At 31.5% G+C, this 15,603-nt stretch overlaps 4 protein-coding genes across 4 annotated transcripts in view; 2 read left to right on the forward strand and 2 right to left on the reverse strand.

The window, feature by feature from the left end:
* LOC119829872 overlaps positions 1-5,827 on the reverse strand; it is a 12,470-nt gene extending 6,643 nt beyond the window's left edge. The window contains exons 1-3 of the mRNA XM_038352570.1: positions 5,547-5,827; positions 2,700-2,848; positions 1,321-1,406 (exon numbers count right to left, since the gene is read on the reverse strand). Coding sequence (XP_038208498.1) covers positions 1,321-1,406; positions 2,700-2,840 — 227 coding nt within the window. The 5' untranslated portion in view covers positions 2,841-2,848; positions 5,547-5,827. The remainder of the gene's footprint in view (positions 1-1,320; positions 1,407-2,699; positions 2,849-5,546) is intronic.
* Positions 5,828-6,329: 502 nt separating this feature from the next.
* LOC119829871 (folylpolyglutamate synthase, mitochondrial-like) lies at positions 6,330-13,000 on the reverse strand. Its single transcript, XM_038352569.1, has 8 exons — positions 12,661-13,000; positions 12,066-12,146; positions 11,713-11,820; positions 11,207-11,386; positions 10,913-11,049; positions 10,121-10,301; positions 9,515-9,855; positions 6,330-6,794 (listed from the first exon to the last, which is right to left on the reverse strand). Exons 1-8 carry the CDS (start codon positions 12,736-12,738, stop codon positions 6,425-6,427), a joined length of 1,476 nt encoding a protein of 491 aa, XP_038208497.1. The 5' UTR covers positions 12,739-13,000; the 3' UTR covers positions 6,330-6,424.
* Positions 6,956-8,933, forward strand: LOC119829869 (putative RNA polymerase II subunit B1 CTD phosphatase RPAP2). Its single transcript, XM_038352568.1, has one exon. The coding sequence runs from the start codon at positions 7,038-7,040 to the stop codon at positions 8,835-8,837; it is 1,800 nt and encodes a 599-aa protein (XP_038208496.1). The 5' UTR covers positions 6,956-7,037; the 3' UTR covers positions 8,838-8,933.
* Positions 13,001-13,787: 787 nt separating the features above from the next.
* The window catches only part of LOC119829909 (adenylate kinase 8), a 10,167-nt gene continuing 8,351 nt past the window's right edge, over positions 13,788-15,603 (forward strand). The window contains exons 1-4 of the mRNA XM_038352619.1: positions 13,788-13,883; positions 13,958-14,093; positions 14,515-14,600; positions 14,941-15,046. Of these exons, the coding sequence (XP_038208547.1) occupies positions 13,791-13,883; positions 13,958-14,093; positions 14,515-14,600; positions 14,941-15,046 (421 nt within the window). The 5' untranslated portion in view covers positions 13,788-13,790. The remainder of the gene's footprint in view (positions 13,884-13,957; positions 14,094-14,514; positions 14,601-14,940; positions 15,047-15,603) is intronic.

The following is a 15,603-nucleotide window of genomic DNA, read 5'->3' on the forward strand; positions in this document are numbered from 1 at the left end:
ATGACAGATTCGAAATTCAAATGTAATATTTTTTTATAATTAAGTGTAACAGTATTTATGGCCAGACTAAGTACAATCACATTATCAGCGAATACATGGAATTTATATCAATTCATTGGAGCAATAACGACAACAATTAACAATTTTATTACACCGTTTCATGTCATTTCCTTTATTCGATTTATGTATTTTTATATAGAGCCTTTTCTTACTGGATATTGGACAAAATTCTTGAGATTCCATTGCCGCAGTTATATGTATACTTATATCATAAATCCGGGAGGTAACTTATAAAGAAGACATAATTGTTTATTAAAAAAAAATCACCGATGTCCTTGGGGGATGGTATGACTCCAAATTTCTAAAATGGTACCAAATCACAACATTTCCTATCAAACCCAAATAGAATCGTGTAACATGACAAAAAAGCAGTCCAATTGAAAACGCTTATGAGAATGTCCATTATAAAAAAGAAACTGGACAGTTCTGAAATAGTTATGGAAATATATACAAAACAGATTTTAGCGTCATTTTCACTCAACTACCGCGTGAAATTACTAATTTAGGCCAACAAATAACTATTTTATTAGAGTGCGGTCCTAGGTACATGAAAACGCCTATAACCTATTCCATTTTAGTATATTATAACATGTTTGCATCAAATACGCAATAGTATTGTTTTGAAGGAAGGTATAATTACAACGGTTGCAATTGAGAAATTGCGGGATGTTCCAGCGATTGCTTTATCCTGCAACTTAACCGCACCCGATACGAATGCATGGATATATTCCAACTGCATTCAATTTTTTACACATATTAAATAAGCCTTATATATACCTTTTTAACGGATTTTATATTTTTAAAATAATGAATGAAATTCATACTTTCTACATAGCTGCGGTGCTAATATCGGTGAAATTGTTATTGCCAAAAAGGAATCGATCGTTGAAACAGATGTATATATCATCTGACCCATACCCCACTACGGCTCTCGGGGCTTTACTTAGAGACTTAGATTCAAATTTACTTGCTCACAAATCGACAGCCTAATATCCGTGAGCTTTCAATTGATTGACGTGATTTGGTTTGACGTGTATTTGTGAGGAGATTTATGCCATTTGGTTACATATAGGAATTTTGAGTGGTACCTCCCCCTAGAGACATCAGTGCTCTTTTTTGTAGAAAAGAAAAAAGACATAAATGAAAGAATTAAGAAAATACATTTTCATATATTATTTCGTCATGTTCACAGACAAGTAAGGTAAAAAGGACACATCCAGGCTCGTGAAACTGGCCATTTATCGTATAATGAATGCTCACCGTTCACATAATAAATTCCTCCTCTCATCCGACCGGTAAGGGAACAACTTCTTGTGAGCTTCCCGCTGCACCCTCGCCAGATATACCTGCATACGATAAACCGAGCGTAAGAAACGTTTTTAGTTTTAGTAATAAACATAAAAGAAAATATGTAACAACAGACTGCCTGAAAAGTCTGAATATATAAATGTAACTTAGTTAACCGACAATTTTGCTGTTACGTACATTATATTTAATACTAGCTTTTGCCCGCCGCTTCGCACGCGTTATTTCAGAGCTAGTATATAGATATTATTATACATACAAACCTTCCTCTTGAAGCACTCTATGTATTAAAAAAAACCCCATCAAAATCCGTTTCTTACTTTTAAAGATTTAAGCATACATAGAGACAGAGACAGAGAAAGCGACTTTGTTTTATACCATGTAGTGATAATTATGTCCAAAATAAAAGAATAAAAAAGAACAGGCATTTAACAGTTATCGCATGTAACATAATCGTGGTTATGGGCACTCGGTTACTCGCCTATATATACAAAAAATTACATCTTCACTACATTTGAGACAGTCGCATTATAATCGTGAAAGTCATTAGACTTGAGCAATACCTACAGTGATATTTCGCACGAGTTGTATCGAGCAAGCATCAACTTTGGGACACTTTATTTAAAGTAAACCAACATGCCAACGAATAAGTATATACACACATTTATTAGAATAAAAATCAATTATCATTATTATATTGTTGCGATACAAAGTCGAAAGCTTTTTGGAATTTTCGAATATAACCCAACGATTTAAGTAGGCTTTTGCTATATTATATAGATATAGTTTCGTCAGTGAATGGAAATGCCAGCGGATCCAACCCCTCCCTATCTTGCAATACGAGCATTTCCTAACAATTATTGTGTAGGTACTCGATCTTTTACATGCGTTGTTTAATATTTTATAAATCTTCCAATGCTACATTTTTATTATTTACTGTGTAGTCTCTTTTATAATTATATATCGTTTATTCTATCCAAAATCAACATACAATAAACCCTTTAAGTATAAGCGCTACAATGGTGGTTATTTGGATTATTTTTAAAAATAGCAACACCAAAACTGATATAACAAGGTTTTATTGTAACACATTGTTATATATATAATACAATGGTAAACGTGATCGCGGAACAAGAAGAATCAAATCCCAATGGAAACTATATTTAAAGGTGCTCGATTAAAAATAAACAATTGAGGATTCCAAAAGGTAATTTATAGATAAATATTTTAAAAAGTACGTGACTTATTCATAGTTACATCTGTTTACTTGCCCTGGCCACTTGGCTCCTTTACTTGTTCTGTCATAAAAAAAGAAAAAAAATCTAATAATTTACCTTGGAAGCTTCGAATAGTAGCGCGACGAAGAACAGCACGATCCACGCGAGCGCGAAGCTCCATCTTGTGTTGATGGTGAGCCCGGCAAACAGCAGGTCGCCCACGTCGTAACCGAACCACATCCACATGTGCATGCACATTGTGGGGCCTTCGATATTCAAATTAAAAAAAAAAGTTAGTTTTTGAAGCAATGACTTAGCTATTTGTACAGTTTTTTTTTTTACACGAGTAACGGACAGTACAGAAAATATAAGCAAAATAAAGGCGCAATTTTTATGCGAATACAGGTTTATGATGATATTATTATTCATAGAAGAGTTAAGTTCTTTTTTTGATTTTTTGGCACAGTAGCTAAATATTTCTTTTTTATTTTATTCTTTCGCAATATGTAGCAAAGCCACGACTGAATTTCCAGCGAGGAATAGATACACAGGATGACAATTTTACAACTGAGCATACCTGCTTATTTGCAAGCCATATCCGCGCTAAAAAAAACAGGCACTATCTTTACCACACGCTTAAAACCCTTTTTGTTAAGTCGAATAAAAGTACAATAAAATTAATGAACTGATACTGGATTGTCGTAGTTTTATTTTTATTTACTTTACAAATGATTCTCGGAAACGAAACCACAATATTTGTTTAAGAAGTTTTTTTTTTATCGTGTAATATATCGTTAAAGAAATACGCGTAATTTATTAATGGTTCTTTAAGTTACGGTTGCATACATAGATATTATTATCACTTCCAATAACCGATATCATCAATAGATTAATTTGTTATTATAAACATATAAGAACAATGGATCGAATCGTAGATAATGTTAGCTAAACAATCTTTTGAATTTATTTTCATAAGAATAAAACATTACATCTGTTATCGATATTTGTTTGGTAAATAAACGATCTTTTGCGTCTTGTATATGTCGCTGGTTAAATCTGTCGTTTCATTATAGCCAGCTTATTAAAGAATGCCGTTAAATCTAACAAAGAAATGATTTTTGATTTTTTTTACAAAAGTAAAGAATCTTTATTACTGTTATAGTAAAACATCTGATCGACTAAATGGCTGGAAATTAAATGTAGGTAGTATGTTTGGATAGAAGAACCAAATATCTACCTAATTGCGTAATAGACACACTTTAATACAATAAAAATTTAACAAATGATTATATTATGCATGTGTCCTTCCACTGGAGAAAACCTACTTAATTATACTACATGTGTCTATTACTTTCAATTTAATAAAAACAGAAGTAGAATTACTTGTCTGGTTCCCGTTAAAATGTGCTATTAGGCTAAGGCCGCATTACAATTTTTGCCCGCGATTGTCCGATTTTTGCCCGCGATCGGTTAACCACTATACCGCAAAACCACCCAAGACGCACATACTTTGGTAGCAAACGCATATACCGTCATATTATTGGGTAAGTGTCAAAATTTATTTGATAAAGAACTATAAATTTTGACGCGAATTCGCCATTTTTTCCGGCGAGTCATTCCGTAACAAATCTCCTATATTTAAATTCAGATTCTATTTATTACCTAACACCCACACAAGTAATAAAAATTTATAAAAATAAGGTGTTTCTAATTCTAAATTCATTCCTAAACTTAATTCACAAAATAATGAGGTTAAATTTCGCGGCGTTTTAGCCGTAACGCGGCAATAGCATTAATCTATTTAGTATTTATATATACAATTTCTAATCACAGATTAAAATAGAAAGAGATAACAAATTCGAAATCTACCGGATGTAAAGCGTTGCCGCGAAAATTGACGCTAATTAAATCCATCCTGAATGTTGTCTGTTGACTTCCTCTATTATTGCATAATTTCTTACAAGCAACATATAAAACTCTAAAATAAAATGTATACTCTCTTATTTAACCATTTAAAAGTATCATATTTTCCACAGTTTGTTTCTATAAGCAAAATATGCAATAGAATTAGTTACATATTCTAAGCAAGATAATGTGAAACTCGCAAATGTCATACAAAGTACCTGAAATCAGTAAACAAACTGATACTAAGCGTAGATAAGCTTGCTTATCTTGTAAGTAACTTATCAATAATAAATCAACAAGAACCAAATAAATCAATAACAATATTCAGTCTATATTCAAATTCACATTTGACAATATTCTAATAAAAATAGCCTAGTTACAGTAGCCTTTTATGTTTTTACATAATCAAAAAATTGTAACTGCTATAAATTAGACATTTTAATAAGATGAATATAGAATAAAATTCAAAAATCTACTTAAGGGGATTCAAAATTGTGTTTTATTATACCTTAAAGTATTTGATCCAGGGCAGACAGCAATTGAACAAAATGCTAATTTAATAGCTTTGAAAACATAATGCTATTAATGAAAATATGGGCAATCTTTCTGAACATAATATGTATGTATGATGGCAAAGTAAATTATTAGCAGATATCTCTCATGTTTTGAAATAAATACATTCAGTGTCTATATATATTTAAAGAACCAGTTTCAGTTTGCTACATTTTAACATAACAGCAACTATATACGGAGTAACAAAAAAAAAATATAATCAAAATCTTTAAATTCTTCATGGTTTATTTACAAGAGAATATTATTTTAAACTGGGACAGTTAAACTATGACTACATATTTTTCTAAATCGATAATAATGATAAATAAATATTAGTATTTAAACATATGAATATACTTGTTTATTTCGATATGCATTATTGTTAAATTTAAAAAATAATAATAAATTTATAGAAACTTTATGTATGTAAATTAAATTCGAACACCCTATTCAAAAGTGAAAGTCAATTTTGCTTTTTTAAAAATATAGGAAATAAATGTTGCATACCTTTAACTATGTTCTTCAGAAACGGTAAAAACGATGCATCTTTTCACTTTAAGGAGATAATTTGCCCTACATTTAACGATAACTTTATGTCTACATTCTTATCACACTGATAAATATCACAAATTGAAAGTAAATACAAGAAATAAATAAATATTTTGAGAAATTCCCGATACGCAAATACGTTATGTAACGAATGGCTATTTCTAATGCGTAATGTTGTGCACTGAATGTAATAAGAATAATGAAAGTGAATTAGAAATAAATTCACTGAAATAAAGTCATCGAATCGAAGGACAATAATTTATTAAACAATTGACAGTTGACACCTAGCTGACATTTGTCAATTCATATTTGACAGATATCAGCTGTTCCGTATTTATTTATTTTTTACTTTGGCAAAGCTGTGGTAACTTTGTGGTGCCAGTATTCAAAGGAAAAGATAACTTGTATTCGATTTTCCTGAAGTTCCTAAGCAGTAAGTTTAATTGATATTTGTCCGGGATATGAAATCCTAGATTCTGGAAAACTATGTATAATATAACTTAATGCTCTTACGATTTTTGCATACTTACTTGCTGACTGAAAAACAACTCAATCTCAATTCAATAACTATAAAGTTGCTTCAATTAATTTTCCGAGACATGAATTTACCACCTTTTTTATTGTTTGGGACAAAAGCTGCATTCATGATCACCCCATTTCCCATTTCCACAAGGACAGTGGAATTCACAACCTATTGCAATGGTAAAAACACAACTTCAGCATAGAAATCATAAAATAAAATAAACTTTAACAATTTATATATTTTGATAAAAATAATAATTATTTAAAATAATTACATTTAACGCATATTTTTTCTTTATCACAGCTTTCTTGTTTTATGTATAATTCAAATTCGAATCAATTATTGATAAAGCAGCACCAACTAAATGTAGTGATCCTGTTATTAAAATGGATTGATTCCTATTTTTATTAATACTTTCCAAAGCGTCTGATACACATTCATATACATTTGTGTCTCTTGAACTGTTATTAAGATTATTCCAAATTTCAGCATATTTTTTACATCGTGATACAAGTTCATTTTGTTCAGTTCTATAAAAATTATCACTTTTATCAGTGTTTTTTTTGTATGCTGATGGTATAACAAATAGTGCTGTAACAAATTTCATGTGCGAAAGCGGTTTCAACAGAATTTCGGCATCGCGATCTCCAGTGGCGCTAAATATTAATATTTTATCCGGATACCTGAAAAATAAAAACTCAGTCAGAAAAAAAGTACAAGATCAATTTGTCAGCTAGGTAATGTCTAATAACCTCGTATCTGAATTGTACAATAGTTACAATTTACTATAGGGTTATGTCAGCTGTATTATCACATATCAAAAATTGACAGATGCCTTATGACATTAGTGACAATTAAAAGTACAAAAAATAACAAGGTTTTGCAAGTTAACTATTTAGATTTAATTAATATTGAAAATTAATACTATGGAAATGGAAGGCAATAAAGCGAAGAAAAAGCCTACAAAAATGGAGGATATGACTAAAGAACAAATACGAAAGGCAATTCTTAAGAAACGAGAATGCAACGCTAAAGCGCAGAATATTGTGGAGAGTTTATTAGAAAAATGCATCAGCGAGGAGTTTTTTCTCAAATGTCTACCAGACATAAATCAAGCGCACCTGGAAGATATTATAGAAGAGCGGTCCATTATAAGTCTTTGTGGTTATCCTTTATGTCAGAAAACCATCACGGAACAAGATATACCGAAACAGAAGTACAGAATTTCGATGAAAACAAACAAGGTTTATGATATAACAGCACGTAAGAGCTTCTGTAGCAATGCTTGTTACAAGTCTGCTATGTACATTAAGAAACAGATGCTAACCAGTCCATTATGGTTCCGAGAGTATGAAGACATACCAAAGTTTCATTTATTGCCCTTAGACGTAGTGGGAAGCTTAGGGCAAGAAGTTGATTTAGGTTTAATAGAGAGAATAGATATAAAATCTGAATTGAAATCATTCACTTCAATCAATGACTTCACACAAGCTGGATTAAGTGAATTGCAAAGTAATGAAGACAACTCAAAATGTGATGCTAATGATAATAATGTTATAAATGCAAATAGAAAGGACAAATCTGAGAAGCAGGTTTGTGAAGATAATTCTAATGCAGTATCTAGTTTATCAAAAAATCTAGTATCTCAAAAAGATTCAAATATTACTGGAAAATCAAATGTAGAGTTAAATTTAAATTCAGATAAAGCTGAAAAAAATATGCCTGAATCAAATATAGATAAGAAACCTGTCCCAAATCCACTAAATATAGTTGGCGAAATAATAGAAAAGCCTGAGAGAAAAATAGATCCAATTCTTTTAGAAGGCCCAAAAATAAAAAATGCTAATATAGATAAAAAGAAAGACAAAACAAAATCCCTTGCATCTAAAATATTATCTAAAAAGCAACCCTCTATAACAGCAATTACAATTGAAGTGGAGAAGTGTCTAGCCGAATGGTTTACTTTGGACACTTTGCTGTTTCTGTTTGGAGAAGAGAAAGTGAAAGAAATTGTTGCTGACAAAGGAGAATTTATAAAAGACTACCTGAACAATCATACACAAAGTATATTCTACAAATCAAATTCATACGACCAGTACCAAGCATTGTGCCGTAAACTCAACATGCTCGAATTAGAGGACAAACGGCATGACGCGCAAACATTGGCAAAAGAGATGAAACCTTTACCCGATTACACAATGCTAAAAGAGGAAAGCAAAAATATGCAATTAAAAGTAAAGGCATTTTTTGCTGGCGAAACTGCAATACCTGAAGTGGAAAATGTTGAAATAACCAAGATCACAGAAGAAGACAACGTCACTCAGCTACCATTGGTAGATAAGAATGCGCAAAATGCATTACGTAGAAGAATAGTGTGCCAACATTTGAATAAAGTGTTACCAGATTTATTAAGATCATTGGGATTATTGACATTAAGTATTAGCTCTGACGTCAGACTGCTTGTTAACACATTCCAATTGCAGCCAAATAATATAATGTTTAAGCCAGTACAGTGGACGATGATAGCCATTGTTTTTATAAAATTGTTGTCGCTCAGAGATGGTCGATTAGACTATTTACTGAAGCAACCAATGGCATTTCAACACCTACAACTGCTGCTTTTGAGTTATAAACAGGATGGAGGGTACTTGGACAGATTAATATCATGGTTAACGGACATTGACAGGCTGTTAGACGTGAGTGATAAACAGTTGACTATTGAATAGTGTTTTAAATGCATTCGTACTGAACACTATATAGCATTCTGATGTGATATGAAGCTATCTTTGGGCTAGCTATTATAATAAATTTATATATTTTTACGGGAATTCTTTTATTTATATTATCACTGATGGTTATTTATAATAATATATTAAGTTGTCACTATTACTGTTATGTTACTTTATATATTACATCAATAACAGAAATATATTTCATGTCATACTTTAAAGCGCATACAGATAATTTGAATAACATGCATCAACTTTATTTCATAATGTCATCTTTTGGAACAACTTAGGTATTTCAATCTTGAAGATATTTTTTATGTATGAGTCAAAAATAAAGTTACTATGTTAATTTATAACACATCTGTGATCTACCCCACGTCCTACTATATAATATTATAAATGCGAAAGTTTGTAAGGACATGTGTGTGTTTGTTGTTCTTTCACGCAAAAACTACTGAACCAATTGCAATGAAATTTGGTACGTAGATAGCTGAACAACTGAAATTACATATAGGCAACTTTTTATCCCGATCTTCCTACGGGATACAGACTTACGCGGGTAAAACCGCGGGGCTTAGCTAGTTACCCATAAAGTACTGAAAAAGGACTGTCTATCACAAACACTCTAAAATAATTTATATTTATTTTAATATTTTATTATTTATATACTATACCTGCAATTCTCATTAAACCACTTTGCACATATATCCATTGACTCTCTTGTATGTGCACCATCTAAGTACACACATCCAAATTCCGTTTCAACCACATGGTATCTTCCTGGCCACTTGCAATCTCTCAAACCAATAACCGTTTCCTTTGGTAATTTATTTATTAGCTCGCTGGTTAGCTTATCTGTGTTTTCGAATTTATTATCTGTGGTTATTCTCATCCATGCGTGGGCTAGCTGAATCGCTAGGGATGCGTTTATTCTGTACGCATCCAATTGAATTGATAGTCGTAAGCCATTTTGAAATGTATACATGTTGTACTCAGGAACCACTGTTAAGGGACACTGGGAAGAGGGTCGGGTTGTTTATTTATGAAATTGCATAATTTTTATTGCTATTTAAAATTTATACTTGATAATATAAAGCTGTTATGTTTGCTTTTTTTACGCGCAAATTTAAAAAATTACTAACTTATTTTCAAAATTCTTTTATCATTAGAAATTCACTATATATCCCCGTTAAACCCAACATTTTTAAAAACATTTTACAATGGGCTCAATTTATGTACAACGTAATATAGTTTGTAATTAAAAAAACATGTATATTTACTTTCACTTCAGCAGCCACCCTTTTCAAAACTTCCATAGCCTCTTGTGGTTGATGTACTGTATACGCCACGCATTCAGGTTTCATTATGCCAGCTTTTGCTAAAGCAATTTCGGGCAGCGTATTTCCCAATATTGACGTATGATCTAGCCCTAACGCTGTTATGCCCACTACGGGGACTTTTCTAGAATTGAAGAGAAAAATTACATAAATTATTAAGTTTAGTGTTAATGTGATTCTTATAAACAAAGCTTTTGTTATTTATAATACCACGAAAAATACGTGGTATCTTCTTAATAATTTTTTTATAACTTGAAAACTTGTTTTCAAGAAAAGAAAATTTGTTTGTCAGGCGGGAAGCAAACCCGTATCTATCATTTTACAGCGATCGAAGTTCTACTCTTAAAATTGACTATGGGGATCTACATGCCATCCATGTTTGTTAAAAAATTTTATTATTTTCACAATACAGGTTACAGCAATTAACGCTATACTGAAACTATTTTTATTTCAGCGTCGGTTAAGAAGTGGGTCGACTTTAAATGGTATGGGATAAAGAAAAGAATAAGGAAGGGAATAATGAAAGGGCTGGGAAAGGAAAGGGATACGGGACTCCGTCTCTCCCACTCACTGAGCGAAACACAATAGCATTTGAATGCTACTATTTCACGCCGGTCTTTTGTGTGCGTAGCGTAACCTTCCTCGGTACGAGCTGGCCCAATTCGTGCCGAAGCGTGGTTGGCACCCACATCTAAATACTAACTAACAATTTAGTACATCTTTTTACTGCATTACCTTAATATATTGGTATAGTCCACAACGCCTCCAATTCCAACCTCAATTATGGCGACATCTACATTTTCTTGAATGAAAACATTAAAAGCCATCACTGTGAGGAAGGCAAAGTATTTTGGCATGTCTCCCTCAAACGTCTAAAATACAAAAAAATATATATGTATAATATCCAAAACTAATAGTAAACAGAAACAATAATTTTAAGACCAATGGTTGAAAACGAAAAAAAAAGTATGTTTAAAGTATCTTTAATTTACATAATTGTAACATTAAATAATTTTATTTTCATCATACCTGTGTCTTAAACAAAGCATCATATACTCTATGGAAGTGATGTGCAAACAGGTCTTCAGAGAGCGGTCTTCCAGCCAATCTGATCCTCTCCCTCACAGCTATCAGATGTGGGGACGAATAGAACCCTGTACGGTAGCCGTGTGTTCGGAGAATAGATTCGCACATTGCACTTGTTGACCCCTATATAATTAAGGACGAGATATAGCAAGATATGGGAAATTATGAGAGACCTAAAAATAATGACTGCTTATTCTTTATTATCTTGTCATCCCAGTAAAGTTTGTTTAGAGTGTTGTTTTGAAACTTTGATAGACTAAAATTAAGCATATTTAAAATTTTAATTAATGAAGTTGCAATATAATAATTTTAATTTAAAATGATTGAAAACTGTATCTTTGGTTTTTTTGTCAGCAACATTCAGAGTAATGTATGTTAAATAGCAGGTTCTCACAAGAATTAAGGAGTTATCAAATTAAGTACATATATACAACATTTTGTATTCTTACCTTTCCCTTAGTGCCAGCGACATGTATTACAGACAATTTATCTAATGTTGTAAGTGGAACTCCTGTTCGTGCTAGATATTTCTCCATTTCTTCCAAATTTGTGCATTTCTATAAACATAGAATTTTTCTATAGAAATTTTGTAGTTGGCTATAGAATTTTTTTACACTAATAGAATAGCTTAAAATTTTATTAACCACAGAGTACAGCATGCATATAATTAGAAAAAAAACTATTATCATACTCAGAAGAAAAAAATTAATTCTAGAATTTTGAAAATGACTTTAAGCAAATAAGTTTGACTCTATAAATTATACTGCATAACATAAAAATTACATAAATAAACTACACATACTTTACTTGTTTTAATGTCCCTTCGTATTTGTTCTATTGTAGATTTGTTTGATTGTAAGGAGTTTAATTTATGGATAGCGTCCTGTAATCAAAGAATGAACAGATATTGTAAAAATATTTAGTACTTTGAACCAATTTCAGTTCTTTGGTGAAATCCATAGAACTGAAATTGAATAATAATTAATAGAATGAATATTCTACTATTTTTAAAATAAATTATTACAAAATATTGAGTAACATTGAAGCATGAAGGGGGTTTTTTATTTCAATCACCAAACTACAATCAATAATTGTTAGCGTAATTGTGAGGTTAGATTGGTGTCTTAAAAAAATAAGACTGGTTAGGTACCTCAAATGATTTAATATGAAAATTATACAAATTTCCATTAAAATATCGTTTATATTATTTTTGTAGATAATAACTATAACAGCAACATATGTATTTTAAAATGAAACAATTCCCTAGAAGGTCGAAGTTATCAGAAATCATGAAAAGGTGTCTGTAACAAGTCCTACTTAATATATAGTCCTACATAATTTATGTTACTTTGAAAAAACTTGTTTGATTGCATAAATAAATGTAATTTTACACTCACCTCGTAAGAAAACTTGTTAGAAAACATTCTGCTAACTACTTTATACACTAAACTACGACTTAAACCGATGCTAGTCATCGGCACACTAAATAGGAAATAAAACTAGTCAATTCACAGTTACTTAATTATTGACCTAAGTCCCATGCCAATGATAGTCATAAAAAACTCAATCACCGTTCATCTGATCATCGTAAAACGAGTGATGTTTGTTATCAATGAATTGTTATGACATCTGACCCACTATTGTGGCATTGAGAAACGTAAAGAAACGAGTAATTACTGCTTATTTTTATGAGTAATTAGTTCGGCAGCAAGTGTGTACGTGATTAATGCCGTAATACTCCTATTTGGAGATTAAATAAAAAAAAGCTATTTGGTCAGGAAACATAAAAACATAACCACATTTCTTTGACATTGACATTTTAATAACAAAAACAGCTGATTATAGTGTCCCCTTTTTATTTTACTGCATTATTTCTTACTCTGTGTCCTGTGATTTGTAGTGTTTGTAGTTGGTTTCTAGATCTATGGTTTCTATCATAGCAAATAGGGACTATAGGTTTCCAGTGCACATATTACTTACTCTGTGCACAAACTAAATGATATGCTACACTCTACGTAGTGCTCTTTCCAAATAACGACATTCATCTGTTCTAATACTCATGAATTTCATATTATATATTTAGCTTATTTTTTTTGTCATAACGGGCAATTGGGCTCGCCTGATGATAAACATTAGCTGAGTAGTGCCAAATGCTTTACCCGCTATATGAAGCAATCAAAAGCGTTAGCGATCCGGCCCGGCTTCGATCGTAATACATATATAGCCTTGTATGGGATCACATACAATATATTAAATGTCGTATTATTATTTTTTAATCGGTCCAGCAATTTCTGAGATTAGCACATTCAGTATAAAACAAAAAAGTTAAATAGATTGAAAAATACACTAAAAGAACCTATATCGTTCTTGGGACCACCCAAAGATATTTATTTACTTAGCTACCAGCAAACAATCAAAATCTTTGGAAACATTAAAAGGTTTCACCCAATGTGTCAAATAGAATTTGTTCGTTATTTTTCAGCGTATATTTTATTCAAGACAAAAATTTAATTTTGTTTTGCTAAGAATGACTGAAACGGATGCTACAAGGAGACCTCTTCAAATGCCTGAGACTTTTCTGCCGTACCTTGAAAAACATAGAATATACAAATTATTCAAAGTAAGTTTAGTGTTCACTTTTCATATTTGCTATGAAATTATGTTAGGCGCTTTGAAAATATTTTGTTTCGAAAGGATATGGTCCGAGATTTGGTGATACATTTACCAAAAGATCATTTGAAACACATGAAAATATTTGTGGGACGTCATTTACACAGCACTACAGATGTCGACAGGGTCATATTTCTGGTTTCTCCGGAACTTAAAATAGGTAGGTATTAGGTAATAATTAATTTTATTTAATGTGTGTCGTTACGCGGGAACTTTGTTGCAACGCATATAGCCAATGTCTACTACGTAACAACTTAGTAAATTTTAATTAGTCTTCATAGGCTTACCTTTAGGTTTTAGGTTAACCTACTCTGCACCTGCCTGTAGACACATTATCTAATCTTTTAACTGACTTGGTCAGAACAGCAGTTCCTTCCTCTAATATTCCCACAATTTTCCTCGTGCAACTGCACGATAAAATAAAATAATAAAATCTTAAAAACCTAGTAAGCAAATTTTCATTATATTTTATGCGCCAGAAAATTTTAATGAGCAATTTTTATTCACTATGTCATGTTAAAATATTTTAGTATGCGTAGGTATACTCACAGCTAAAATCGTATTAACCATAATATTTCCAGACATAAACAGACTCGTTCGAGAAATGTTAAAAGACTTAGGTATAATTGTAATCAGTCGCCGATGCGTAATGGATCGCTACGAAAAGGTAAGATCCAAATTTGACTCGTGATATTGCAAATTGTCGAAAAATTGTAATCTGTAACATCCACATGCAATCCTAAAATTGCAAAGCCCGGCTTCGCGGGGCTCCTATGTAGGTTTAAAATAAATCAGATCTGTGCTGTGACCTAACCTAATCCATGATATTGAATGCTAATTTCACGATTTAACGGTTATACTTAAATAATATGTCCAATTGTCCATTCAGCATAGTTAATAGTGGGTATTCAGTAAAACCATATAACGTTGCTGACTATTCCTTATATAATAACAAAAATCGAAATTACGATAAAAAAGATAAGAACTAAAAAATGATCACGTTCTAGCATGATAACTACGTGCCTGGATGTATTTCACCAGAGCTGATGTCGGAAGTTACGAAAACTCTGACTTTGAAAGACCCCGTGCCGCAGTCTGGATGGCTCATGTTTGGTATGACCATAGATAACGTAATACTATCCTATTGCTTATATCATGTATTCTTGCAGTTAAACACAATTTATGATGTTTTATGATTATGTTTAAATTTAATGCGCTTGAACTTTATAAAGATTAATAAAAAGTAATGCCTGATGTATCTAATTATACGCTCCTAATCAAATATATATGAATCAAATTATGTAAATTGCATAATACTTCTAACTTATATATTTAAGAAACTATTTACTGTAAAACGTGTACCTAGAAATTTACTTTATCTTACTAATATATATTACTTTATAAACACCAAAGAATAATAATTGATGAATGTAGGTATAGATGTTTGTTAATCTTTCACGCGTAAACAGCTTATCGTCTTGTGTGAAATTTCGTACAGAGATAGATAGTGTGGATTAGAATATAGCATGCACATAGGCTACTTATTACCTGGGTACCACTTGAGTGACGCCGCGGGTTACAGCTAGCAAATAATATGTGAGTAGCCAAAATATTGTGTACACGTTTCTTAGATAAAAATGGTTGCCTGTAAAGTCGGTTTTACGGGCGAA

Source organism: Zerene cesonia, chromosome 11 (genome assembly GCF_012273895.1).
Source record: "Zerene cesonia ecotype Mississippi chromosome 11, Zerene_cesonia_1.1, whole genome shotgun sequence".
Lineage (NCBI taxonomy): Eukaryota > Metazoa > Arthropoda > Insecta > Lepidoptera > Pieridae > Zerene > Zerene cesonia.